This window comes from Antechinus flavipes, chromosome 1 (assembly GCF_016432865.1).
Source record: "Antechinus flavipes isolate AdamAnt ecotype Samford, QLD, Australia chromosome 1, AdamAnt_v2, whole genome shotgun sequence".
In the NCBI taxonomy this organism is placed as follows: Eukaryota; Metazoa; Chordata; class Mammalia; order Dasyuromorphia; family Dasyuridae; genus Antechinus; species Antechinus flavipes.
In genome coordinates, this window is record NC_067398.1 from 17,873,199 (window position 1) to 17,887,729 (window position 14,531).

At 37.0% G+C, this 14,531-nt stretch overlaps 1 protein-coding gene across 3 annotated transcripts in view; it reads right to left on the minus strand.

The window, feature by feature from the left end:
* Positions 1 to 14,531, minus strand: part of CFAP20DC (CFAP20 domain containing) — a 202,022-nt gene that overhangs the window by 40,023 nt on the left and 147,468 nt on the right. For all 3 annotated transcript variants that reach the window (XM_051979881.1, XM_051979888.1, XM_051979875.1), the window contains one exon: positions 6,427 to 6,488. In XM_051979881.1, the coding sequence (XP_051835841.1) occupies positions 6,427 to 6,488 (62 nt within the window). The remainder of the gene's footprint in view (positions 1 to 6,426; positions 6,489 to 14,531) is intronic.

Here is a 14,531-nt window from a genome sequence, read left to right on the forward strand (position 1 = left end):
GAAATGTTTTAAACAAGTTTCTCTGATAAAGGCTTCATTTCTCAAATGTATAGAAAACGGAGTCAAATTTGTAAAAATAAGCCAGTACTCAATTGATAAATGATCAAAAGATATGAACATTTTTCAGATGAAGTAATCAAAGCTTGTTATTGTCATATGAAAAGGTGCACTAACTCACTATATTTGGAGAATTGCAAATTAAAACAATTCTATCTCATACCTATTAGATTGGCTAACAAATGATGGAGGAGAGGTGGGAAAAATGAGACACTAATGGTGGACTTATGAACTGCTTTGAGCATTTTGTAAAGCAATTTATATAATACCCAAAGGGCTATAAAACCATGCATGTCTCCAATATCATTACTAGGTCTCTGTTTCCCAAAAGAGATGAAAAATAAAAAAGGAAAATGACCTATCTATACAAAAATATTTTAGCAGCTCTTTTCTGGGAGCAATGAATTGAAAATTGAAGAGATACCCATCATTTGAGAATTGGCTAAACAAATTACATTATGTGACTATGATGAAATAGGATTGATCTATAAGAAATGATGAGCAGGATGCTCCCAGAAAAACCTGGAAAGACTTCCATGAGCTGATGCAAACTGAAATGTACCAGTACAAAATAATAAAAATATATAATAATATATGATCAGCTCTGAAGTACTTTTCTCCCAGCAATATGATGATCCAAGACAACTCTAAAGGACTTATAGTGAAAAATGGTACCTATCCGCATAGAAAGAACTGATGATATGTGAATACACAATGAAAGCATGCTTTTTTAAACTTTATTTTTCTTGAGTTTTTTTTTTTTTGGGGGGGGGAGCTATGTTTTATTTTACAACATGACAGAGAAATGTTTTCCATGACTACACATATATGGAATTGTCTTCTCAGAAGCTTACGTTAAAATAAATAAACAAACAAAAAACTTCCTCAAAGGGTCTGAAAAGGTTGAATTCCATGTGACAGATGTAGGGCCATAAGTTCTGATTCAGGGTGAAGATTTCTGACTTGTAAGATCTGGCATCTGTTCAAATCATCCAGTATAATACACTATGATCTGATTTAATCTGATATGATCAAGTCTAACTGAATCTCATCCCATCCAATCAGATCCCATCCTACCCAATCCCATTCCTTCTAATCCCATCTCATCCCAACCAATCCGATTCAATCTAATCTAATTCCATTTGACCAGCAATTGTTAAATACCTACTGTGTGCAAGACCATCTAGCTAGAAATTGAGAAAATAAAGAAGAAACTGAACGAAAGCCCTGTCTTAAAGCACTGTGCATTTTACCTTCTGTAATTCAAATTCAGAAAATAGAGAACCTATGTAATATATTTTTTTAAAAAGGCCTTTTTGTTTTGATGACTTAATAAAAACTTCTTATTGTACTATGGTCTGAAAGAATTATATTGTTAACATGCTCTTAAAAAGCAAGTAGGTGACATAGTATATGGAATAACAGTCTTGGGGTTAGGAAGACCTACATTGGAACTCTGTCTTGGGCCTTCATTAGTTGTGCCATCCTGCTCAAGTCACTTTATTTTTTTCAGTCTCACTTGCCTTATTTGTAAAAAGGGCTGATAATAGCATGTACTTTCCAAGGATGTTGTAGAGATCAAATGAGATAATCTATGCAGCTCTGTAAATCATAAATCACTATGTAAATATTAGTGATAGTTATTCATAAAACTTTGATAGATTAAAATGAATTAAAATCATATAATTGTTAATGACTACTAATTCTGAAACTACTCAGATCAGAAGATAATCTTTAAAACATAAAATGAATATAAAACTTAAAAATGTTTTAAAAGTGGATACATTTTCTTTGTGTTTGGGGAAAAAATATTGACCAATAGAAAAGAAACATTAGATTTACTCTGTTTGGAAATCCCCAATCCTGCAGAGAAAAGAAAAATGATGACAATAAGATCAGTTCGATGTATTGTATGTAGGGAAGGAGGAAAGAGAGAGCTTGCTTCAGTCAGCTTGTGCTGAGCTCGGGTGAAGCAGGGTCAGTGTATATTAATCATCTGTCAAAGACTGGAGGACTTTATCGGCCAATTATAGATAGAAATAAGTTTATAGCACATAAACAGGGAACAGAGCTACCAAGAATTCCAGCCCTAACATAACCAACAGTGACATTTTTAGCATAGAGATAAGAGATGCATTTTATCTACTTCTGCTTGGGTATTTTAGAGTTATTTTACAAAATTTGTATTTCTGTTAAACTAGATATTTTCCCCCAGAAACTTACCAAACCTCTCACTACTCTTACTCCCAATATATCTAAGCTGAAGCAAGAATAGCAAGTGTCATCATACTCTGAAAGAAGGCCCTGATTATGGGCTCCATCCCTAGGATTTGCTACCCAGAAGGTAATCATGGCTTATTTTATAAAATCAAGGACTAAGCAAAAATATCCTCAACTGTTTGGAGGACTCTAAACAAACATATAAATAAATGTGCCTGCTCCAAGAACAGAGCAAACCTAGAATACCAGGGGAAGGCATCTGAAAATAAACTATGTTAACCCGAGAATGGCATCCATTTTGCTTGCTTTGGCAGCATGTCTGAGTCTAAGGGAGGCGGCATTGTTCCCCTGCCCCACTCTCTCTCCATGTCTGGGCTCACCAGGTGACTTTCTGGACTTCCTGGAGGCCCAGGGCATTTGTAACCTAGAGTGTGGACCCCCATGAGGGGTTGAGGTTCTGTTTTACTCCCCAGGGCCATGTTGTTGGAAGAGCTCCACCCAGTTCTAATAGGACATCCCTGCTCTGAGACCTACATGTGCAGGAAAAGTGCTAAATAAATAGGAGTTACATAGTAATTCCTAAAGATGAATTCCTCTAGGTCAGAATTCTCTACCCCTTCTACTTCCTTGTATTCTTTATCACTTTATTACTGTTCTGGGTTTAATGACCCTAATAATATAGCATGGGGTAATAAATGAGAAGCAACTGAAAGAATAAATGAATGAAAAAAAGCAAACTCACATTCATACAGCATCAGTAGGTGTCAGGACTGTGCTAAACACTCTATGAAAATCTCATTTGCTCCTTCTGTGAGGTAAGTGCCATTATTACTCTAATTTTACAGATGAGGAAACTGAGGCAGACAGAGATTTGAGTGCCCAGCCATACAGCCATATCTATGTGAAATGCTGCGGGGGGCCACGTCCGTCTGAAATGCCATGGGGGCCACGTCCATCTGATGTGCTGTGGGGAACCACATCTATCTGATGTTCTGCAGGGAGCCACGTCCATCTGAAGTGCCACAGGGGCTATGTTTGTCTGAAGTACCAAGCGGGACCATGTCTGTCTGATGTGCAGTGGCGGGGCCACGTCTAGCTGACGTGTCACAGGCCGCCTTCAGTTTCTTCCAGACTGATGACAAGGACGCTGGTTCAGCGTGGGTTGTCCGTCAGTTGCTGGCTGTTGCTATAGGACCAACATTTATCGGGCACTTCCCCGTGACAGACCCTTGTGTAGGAAGGGCAGAAGCCAAGCTCTGAACTAGAAGCTCTTCAATAAATGAAGTTTCATTCCTTTCCCTTACCCATCCGACTCTCCAAAGTGAATTCTCCCATATAACAGGATGTAATTAATGTTAGCTAACACCACTCTCAATGGCGGCCATCCACAGGCTTCCATTCCAAGGAGAGACAACATGTCAGTAAACTCATCTTCTCTTCCCATCATTCACTTTCCAAACAATCTCTTTTCCTTTGGTAAGAGAGACTCTCTCACTGAACGTGCTCATGACATCTGAATTGTTTTCATTTAAGAAATCAGATCCAGAGGTAGCTCCCTGAAGTCCCCAACTCTGTGGAGCATTTGCAAAAACCAAACACTCAGCCATGGAAGATATTCCCTCACTATTTTGTGGTCCTATGTCTCCTTAGGGACAGCTCCTTCTCCCCATGGGGAAAAGTACGGTCATCTCGACTGCTCCCATTACCGCCAAATATCAGATTTAAGGCAGTAAATAAAAAGAGCACAAGGTTCCTGCAGAGAATCACACTTCTTTCTCTTGAGGCCTACTATGCTGAACTGTTTGGATTAAGCCCAAAACTCACCCTGAAAAGGCAACTAAGTTAAGTGAATAGAATGATGGGCTCCTACTTTTATAACTCCTTCAGAATTCTTTTATTTTTCCATTTTAATTATCTGTATCCTTTAAAGGATGTTCTTTACTCTGGGGTATAATAGCCTGGGATATAGTTGGTAAGATATAAAATAAATAAATGTCATGAGATGCGGCATGGCTTTCAATTATAAGTTATAAAATTTTTTTTTAACAAGATACGATTTCTCCAATTTTTATATGATGATACATGCTGACCTCATAATTTTATCACCTTTTATATTTATGATCCAATAATGCCTTCTTGGCAAACCACAAAGGCTGCTGAATTTATGACACAACAGCCTGATAGGTAATTTACAGATTTTCTGATTGACTGTAAAACAATTTTCTAAGAAAACTGGTGGATAACATACTGGCAAATTCAGTTGACTATTTTTTTTTTCTTGAAGAAATCTAGCTCTTAATTTCAATAAATGAAAATGTAAATCACCTTTTCTGAGTGATTAAACATTTACTGAATGATATAAAACATGTTATTTATTTAATTGATGAGGCACTTCAACATACTGTTTAGCCTTTTCTGGGCCTTTTTCAAAATCTGGTGCCCAGGACTTAGCACAGTGCTCAGGTATGGTCCGACTAAGCCAGAAGACAGAAGGATAACATTTCTATTCGAAAGTTTGCCTTTCTTTGTATGAGAGTGTGTGAGCATTTTTAGGGGTCAAATCACTGTGCTGTCTCTGAAGGAACTTGCCATTCACTGAAACCCTTCTATCTTTTTCAGGCAAATTTCTAATTATGTCACTCCCAATTTTCTACTTAAAGAGCAATTTTATGGAATTCAAGTATACTATTTTACATTAAATTTCCATGCATAAACTGTTTTCAGTTTAAACTTAAAGGAACTTAAATAAGAAGTTCTTCACCTTTGGTGAACAGATCACATTCACAAATGAAAATGGGAAGTCAGATTACGAAGTAACAAGACTTGTTTTGTGTCTAAATTGGATGCTCAGTCATTACTTTCTTGTGATGCCTCGGGTAGCACAGCAGATAGCAGAGATTGGGGAAGGCTTTGGAGGGTATTTTGAAGATTGACATAAAGGAAATTAATCTCCAAAGACAAGACTGGCTGGACCAAAGCCTTCCTGATAGCTAGCTAGGGGGCGTGGGCCTCCATCCCACTTCAGTGTCAATCCTGGATTGCTCCCACCACATCATATTGCCGCTCTCATGCATTCTAATATCATTCATCTATGCTCTTTGGCAGGAAGGGTGCTTTACTCTTGCATCATCTAGAAAAAGATGTTGTTCATAAAGTGATTTTTTTCCCCGGCTTTAACTTGTAAGCAAGGGTCCTTTTAGTCTGGGAGGGAGTCCTTTAGTCTCCATTTTTGGAGAATGGCAATTCCTATGTCACTCGGGACAGGCCGAGGCCTTCACTAAGATAGCAAAGAGTCAATAGGGAAATTCAAGTCCTGATTCCGGAGTGGTCCTTTACCCTCTCTGTTTCTGCTACCTCTCTAGGAAACAAATGGCAGCAAAAACATTTATCCTAAAGAAATTAAATTTCCTTGAAATACTTCAGAAACAGCTATTTACAAAAAAAGGTCAATGCTGGCAGAAGCTAATTCCATATCCATCTTATCTACTGATTATATCAGATTATAGTTTATGGATCTTGTAAAAAAGTCAAATAGCTTTGTTGAGCAACTTGTATATCCAAAAATGATACAAGTCTATTTATTTCCAATTAGTCTGATCCTTACAGCTATGGGACTTCTCTGCTCTAAGCCTGTTTTCTCTTATGGAATATGGGAACAATAATATTTATACTGCTATGAAAAAGCACTTTGTAAACTTGTAAACAGTATAACCACACAAGTCATGAATGATAAAAGTGGGATTTCACTGAATTATTCAAGGTTTCTTTATAAATTTGAGGTTTTAAAAATAGTGGTATTTGGACCCAAGAAATTCTGAAACATGAAATGGTCATTTAAATTTGCAGAAATATATTTCAAATGCTTTAATGTTATAGAAAAATAAATTTAAAATATAATGAATTATCATTTGCCAATTAAAAATAAAAGTCATGATTAGCATTTTTTTCCCCAAAGCAATTTCTTAGATGGCACAACTTGTAAGTGTGAGGTTGCATTTGAACTCGGGTCCTCCTGTCTTCAGAGATGGTGCTGTCAGCATCACTAGATGACCCTATTACCATCTATTCTGAAGAAAAACAGAACAAAGCCCAAGCCAATCTTCCAAGCAGTTTAAACTCTCCTCACCAGGAGGGTTGAGGATTGCTTACCGAGGGTTAGAAGGAGAAGGAGGATCCATTTCTTTCTGATAGTGACGTCCTTGATTGACGGGCTGCAAAAGATAGTGAAAAGAGTACTTAGAAGATACCGTTGCAAATATTTTATTTGACAAGGTGCTGTTCTTAGGCACATATCCTACCTAGGAATTCATCACAGCTGTCTTAGTTTACCTCAAACTTGTCTTAGTTTATCAGTATGTTGACTGATATTGGGTCATCAATGAGTGTGATTAAAAACTAGCCCCAGCCTCTCAGGCTGACTACTGGAATCCCCAAAGGAGAAGAAGTTCAGTCACTTATTAAGTATAATCCTGTACAAAAAAAAGGACATTCAATGAATTGTCAGACTTTCAGGATTTTGTTGCAAAAAGACTTGAATAGAAAATTGCACCAAGAAAAATATAAACTAAACATCAAAGACTAATTACAAGGTACATAATAAGGACAAATTGTTTTCTATATGGAAATGGAAATGTCCAAGATTATCATTAGTAATTGGGGGTTTGAAAGAAATACTGGAGTAGAGGGCTGAGTATGATATGATCCTAAAAAGCAAAATCATGTAGGGAAAGGTAAAAAAGTCTAATTAGATCATACAAATGAGGTGCAAGAGCAAGAAATGATACAGAGGAAGTAGGGGAGAAGGGCTGGTAGTTCTGGAATCCTACTCACATTGGGAATGGGTTAAAGAGGAAACAAAGTTCAAAAATCTTCTAAATTCAGAAAGAAAGAATAGGGCAAGGAGATAGGGAGGAGGGGAGAGGATAAGAGAGATTTTTAGAGGGAACCCTACTCAATATCAGATTAAGGTTAAAGATGGAACAACATATACATTTAGAAAGGAATAAATGTCTTCTAAATTTATAAAGAAATAAAGTGAGGGAATAGAATATGTGGGAGGATATAGGAATGTATGTGTATAAATAGTGGATAAGGCATATAGACTAATGGGAATGGAATAAAGAGAAATAAGGTGAGGGGAAGAAGATAAGGGAGGTATCTTTGGACAGGGGATACATTAAGTAATAGGAGGGGGCAAGGTAGTTTTGAAAACTGAAGTATCCTTCTTGGCTCTATACTCTCCCTTTATTCATAGTCAGTCCGTGGTAGGTTTTTTAAATATCTATATCTGAAATTTCTCAGCCACCACTGCTCTTAATAGTATTTTTCATGGGTTACTGGGATTGCTTTGTTTGAACAATATTATAAATAACATTTTTTAGATATTCACCGTCATATTCATCATCATATTCAATTGTCACACATGTCTTTTATGTATAATCCTTCTAACTGCCATAATAATGATTTCTTATTAGGAGTTACAAGTATCATCTTTCCATGTAGGAATGTAAACAGTGAATTCCTTTTGATTTCTCTTTCCTGTTTATCTTTTTACGTTTCTCTTGAGTCTTGTATTTGAAAGTCGAATTTCCTTTTCAGCTCTGGTCTTTACATCATTATTTTATTTTACAATAATAATAATAATAATGATATATTATTTAACTCATTTTCCCTCGCAAGAATCACACTCAGTTGTGCTGGGTGGGTGGTTTTTGGTTATAATCCTAGCTTTTTTTGCCCTCCAGAATACCACATTCCAAGCCCTTTGATCCTTTAACGTAGAAGCTGCTAACTCTTGAGTTATCCTGCCTGACTCCACAATATTTCAATTGTTTCTTTCTGGCTCCCAGAAGATCTGGGAGTTCTGGAATTTGGTTATAATATTTCAGGGAGTTTTCCTTTTGCAACCTCTTTCATGAGGTGGAGTCTTTCAATTTCTATTTTACTTTCCTCGATAGTTTCATGAAACGATGTCCAGGTTCCTTTTTTGGTCGTGGTTTTTGGGAAGTTTCGCATCCAGTCCCAGCAAAGGGACTCCAGTAATCTGACTAGTTCATGGGCTGAAAGTTCTGGAAGCTGTTGCTGCTTCTGCTGATTTGGTCACGCTCATGGCTTGCCGCTTGTTTGCTGGAGCTTGAACCGTGCTGATGTGGGCTCATCATGGTGCAACACACTTTGCTTACTGACCTCAATTCTCTTGGTCTGGAACACTGTTTCACCCCATCTTTCTGTGGCTTCTGCCACATTAGAGTTTGTTTTTCTTTTCTTTTGTTAAAACATTTGGGGTTATGTGACTTGCCCAGGATCACACAGCTATTAAATGTCTGAGACCAGCTTTGAATTCTTACTACGGGGGTGAGGTGAGGAGGTGGGATGTGGGATAGATACCATGAGTGATGTACAGCAGAAAGCTCAGTTTGGCTGGACAGAAGATTATGGGAAAGGGGTCACGTCTAATTTCACTGGGAAGATAGTTTAGGGTCAGGTGGTGATGGACTTTAAAAAGTCGGCCCAAAGCATGTAATCCTATAGATCCTATAGGCAATAGGGAGCCACTGCAGAATGACACAGTCAGAGCTACACTTCAGGAAAGTCTCTTTACAAGCTGTGTTTAGGATGGCCCAGAATCAGGAGAGACCAATTAGGCAGGGAGACCAATTAGGGGATTTCAAGATGAGAGATGATGAGGGTCTGAAGAAACTCACATATGCACAATGCATATTCCAACTTATTTATGAAGTCCTTCCTGACTCACTCCAGGTGAAAGTGATCTTTCACCTTAGAAAATCCACAAATTAATATTAACTATGTAGTATTATCATTTTATTGATTTTGTTAAGCATCTTCCGATTACATTTTATTCTGGTTTAGCAGCATTAAGAGATTTTACAGGGATTTCTAAGAGTTTGACACCTTTGTTCTAGACCTCTGATGGTTGCCAACACCCTTTATGAGGTCAAAACTACTCCCAAAATAACATGTTATTTTAATTTCTAATACAGTAACTATGGATATAATCCACATAAACAAAAGCTTCTTTGGAGGGTCCTCAATAATTTTTATGAGTTTAAAGGGGCCCTGACACCAGAGTTTTAAAAACCATGCTGTTATTTTGAGACTGGGAATTGTGGGACTTCCATCTTGGAACTTATAGTTTAGAGAGACAAACATGGTCCCTTCAAAATTGAGAGTGATTTGAGATTGTCAAGATTTTTGAGTTGGTTCATACCTTAGACACACAGTTTAGTGAAAGACAGACTGGGTGGAAGCAGGGGGACCTCAATAGCTGCAATGTAATCAACTTTCCCACCCTTACCCAAGCTGTAATGAGCAAAGTGGGAAAGAATGGGATAACAAGCTAATGAGAAAGACAATTGAGGATTGAACAGAAAAGGGACAGCTTGAAGAGAATCATTGCCACCTGGGAAGAAAAGCCTCAGACTGAATCCACAGGTTGGACTCATCTTCTCTTCAAGGATCTGAAGATCCAAAGACACAGATAAACACTTGTGCTTCAGTGGGTCTCTCTAGGATCAGTCCTCTGTGAGCCAGTGGGGACGATGGTGGCCATTCTTTGCAGAACAGCATTAGCCCAGAGTAGATGACAGAATTGTGAACATTGATCCGGGAATTAAAAAAAGATATTTCATAAAAACATTTGGTACTGAATAGTCTGATCACACAGTATTAACCTTAATGCTCTGTTCTACTTGTTACAAAGAGCTGGATGACAAGATTACCTCGAGCCACAAAGAACCATTTGATCTCCTCTCTTGAGGCTAATAATGGAGGAACATGACTCAATATTGATAAACTAATGTCTCTCAAACTCAAGAAACAATGTAAAGAGGCCCCAGTGTACCTGTGTTATTGCTGACTGTCAATCATACTCCATACACAAATACATAGTCACCATGATCTTACTTCTGTACATTACCAGAGACTGGAAACAGGTGGGTGTGTCTTGGACTCCATCCAAAGGCTTTAAAACTGAACTGAATGTTAAATAAATTTTTGGGTAGCTAGAACACCCAATGAGAGGCTTATTTACTCTAGGGCCATAGAACTTTATAGCTGGAAGAGCCCTTAGAGTTCATTTAGTCTACTCCTACTCATTAACCATAAGGATCTGATGCCTGGAAAGTGGAATTGATTTGCACTCAGGGTCAGGAACAGGATTTAAATGTGTTCTTGACTTTAAAGAGTCCTATGCTTATTCCTCTACAATTCAGTGACTGACTTTGTGATATCAAGGACAGAAATGATGCATAAGGGTCTTTACAGTGAATCCTTTCCCTTTATTATTTCTTTGAATATTCCTATTTAATTCTTAATTCTTAAGCTGGGACCATGAACTTAGGTTTTTTTTTTTTTTAATATTTTGCTCACTATTTCAATAGTGTTAGTTTTTGTTGTAATACTAAGTATTTTATTTTATTCATTTAAAGATATTTCTCGGAGAAAGGGGTTCACAGAATTCACCAGACCGTAAAAGGGAGTTCGTGATATAAAAAAAGGTTAAAAAGCTTTCCTTTAAGTGAAATTGAATATCCAATCTCAGCATCACAATCACTTAATCTGATGAGATATCATGTGGCATAAGTGAATTTAAGTGCACGTGGGCAATCAGGATCATGGCACTTCAAAGCAATGACAATAAAATAAACATAATAGCTGTGAGAACAGTAGAGTGAAGAACACATCCAAAATTTGGTTTTATGATTTCACTGAGTAAAATATTAATTAGTTATATAATTAAGATTTTATTATCAGGGGAGAAAAAGAAGAAATTAAATCAAGAAAAGGTCATAACTTATGATCTTGTCTGGAAAGGACCTGTTCAGGATTACTTGCTATGATAAATAAACATGGAGGGGTTTACTGTTCAGTCTTTGGCTACACATTTATGCTTTACATGATAGAGCATCTACCTACTTATTTTAGACATGCCTATAATTCATTTTTGGCTCACTGTCAGGAAGATTTCTTGATATTCAGCCAAAATGTCCATTTTCTTAATTTTATCCCATTAATTGTATTTACCCACTCCCTTGCACCAGACTAAAGAATTCTTTCCCCTCTCTCAGCCATGCAAACATTTGGATAATTCTATCACAGCTTTTGCAGAACGGTCATTTAGCTATGTTACCAAGAATGTACTCTCAACTTTTTTGCATGTGAATATTTTTGCTTCTACTAACTGTTGTTTAAAAAATAAAACAGAACAATAACACAATAAAAATGACAAGGCAGAGATTACCATAAAATATTTAAATCCTTATTCATGGTTCAAATTGTCAAAATCAAACAGAATGGGAAGAGCAGTAATTTGTATAAAAGGATGCTTGTAGAAGGCATAAAAACTTAGAAAACCACATATTAATATTAGCTCTATTCTGTTCTATTTTTATTTATGTTGCTAAATATTTCCTGAATTCATTTTAATCTGGTTCAGGCTCAAGCTGCACTAGGGATTGTGGTGGCCTCTGTGACTGACACTTTTGATCTAATATGCATCTTTACAACTAATTATTTTATATTAAGGGTACAATGAATAAAGTGCTTGACCTGGAGTCAGAAAGATACATCTTCCTGAATTAAAATCTGGCCTCACTTACTAGGCTGGGTGACTCTGAGCAAGTCACTTAATCCTGTTTGCCTCAGTTTCCTTATCTATAAAATGAATTGGAGAAGGAAAGTAACTTTGCCAAGAAAATGCCAAATGGGATCATGAAGAGTTAAGACGTGACTAAAAATGACTGAGCGACAACCTTTGTAAATGGAATCACAGAATTTCAGAATTGGATGAGACAACATCACTCATCTGTTCTGAACACACCCAACAAAGAGGTATCCAGTCTAGTCAACACTGCTAAGTAACAAAGCTTACTGGAAAGACATGTAAGAATGGAAAGTTGGCCTAAAAGAGATTTTTACTCTGAGTCTCAAACACTGATTTATATCAGGAAAGATTTATATCACTGAGCTGTTTGCTTCAGTTTCTTCAACTGTAAAGATAATAAAGATAAAATTTAGCTACCAGAGTTATTGTGAAGATTAAATGAGATAATATTTATAAAGTACTTAAAATAACACCTGACGTTTAACAGATGGTTAATAAATCCACACACACACACACACACACACACACACACACACACACATACAGATAGATGGATTGAAAGACAAACCGATTAATTCCATGGATGCTGGTTTCCTTTCCAATGAAATCTCTCTCTGAACTTAATATCATAATCAAATTGATATATAACAAGGCATAGTCATGTATATTCTAAAAGGTAATTTTGAGCAACTTCAGCTCTAGGAAGTTGGTTTTGATAGGCAAAGAGTGTCCACTCAAGCAATTTCTCCTGAAGACAGAACATTATTTCCTTTCAGCTTAAGTTAGATTTAACGGAACCTAATGGTTTTCAATGGTTTACTGCACCTGGCAACCAGAGGCCCATTTGATCATCTTGGCGTAACATTCCATTCTGCCAAAGGGCAGTTTTCCATAACCATGCTGCAGAGAACATGCAGAAACTAGAAAGTGATGTTCGGTAGACCTGTGAGGTTATTTGTGTGGGTGCTTATTTCACAGAGAGTGATCAAAATCCTCGGTGCCATTTCCCTACATGCTGAAGGCCTCCCTCTTGGTTTATTAAAAAGTATCTCAAGAATAACAATGGGTTAAGCAATAATTCTGTCCCTCTCTCATTTTTCTTTCAAATTGTGTGAATTATTCACCCCCATTTTCTAGCCGTCCATCTCCTTGACAATGTCCTGTATGGTATTTCACTTGTCACTGGCAACATGCCTGCTTATACCCACCATATATCATCTTTTCATATTCCTTTAAATGATCTGTCATTTTAATTCTTCTTAAATTGTGATGTGCTACAATTTGAAGCCTTAAAGTACCATTGGGAAAGTATCTGATGCCTTTGGGCACTCTAGATCTCCTCTCTCACCCAATTCAACACGTGTCTTTTGAAATATTTCAGTTTTTCCAACTCAATCTAGCCCAAGTTTATTCTCTTATTTAGTTCCTGGCTTGGTTTATTATTCATTTGCAGAATTTGTCTAAGGCATGAGTATTGATGAAACTGTTCTGAAGGGTTCTTTCCCATGAGTATATCTTTCTCTAAGGAGATGATAGTGTTCTGAGGGTTCTATGCAAACAATACAAGGTCATTTCATCTGTGAACTACTTCGATAAGTAGTATTTGGCATTGTGGAGACTATCTATCACGGGAGTAACAAAATCATTGTTTCAGCTCTAAAAGAGTAACTTCATCCATCTCGGTTCAAGGCAAAAGGGGGCAAAAACAATGAATGGCACATGTATTCGGGATGCACACTGATTCACAATTGAGAGTTTATTTATTGACCAATGCAGATATATTTAAGTTAATATTAATGATTATTAATTATATATTATATTTAATATTGTTATATATCATAGATGTTGTTAATATTGATTATGTATAATAATTAATGTATTCAGTTAATCAAGTTTTGCCATTTAACCAGAGATGGCAGAAACAGAATTAAATAACAGGTTGAAAAAGAAACAATTTGCTGTTTGAAGTGTAGATTGAATTTAAACCAACCACTAAACAACTTGCATACTTCAACAATTTCTCTGACAGCATAGATATTACTCTAACTATAAAATACAGTTTTTGGTCTATCATTTTTATAGATGCATAAGAACATCTGTTCATCTGATTTATCCATAGCTTAGCAAAATCAACTCTCTTTTCAGTACTGGACAATTTTTTAAACCTCATTAAAGCTCAAAAGTAGTGAGCAGCTAATGAACCTGATTACAAAGGGGGGAGGGGAATGCAATCCTAAATTAACCATAAAGAGCCAAAGACCAAGTGCCAGCATGTAACACACATAGAGCAGAAGGTCACCCCAGAAAACACTTGAACCCTATGCTAGGTGGGAGACAACCACCAAATGGCACGCCCAGACAAGCTCCACCAAAGCATCCTCTGGGGGCGCTGTTGCCCTTTACTGACCACCCCAATGAATGGCCACTGAGACTAGGGAGCTTTGCTTTAAAGGGTGGTGGTGGGGGGGGAACGAGGGGAGAAAGAATCTTTCTGAAGAACGCTCCCAAAAACGTTTTTGTCTTGTTTTTGGATAACAATGTTCCCAGGTTATTAGCCAGAACAGTAAATAAGTTTCCAAAAACCTTCTCCCTACTAATCAATGGACTAATTCGGTTTCCGAAACCAGCCTAA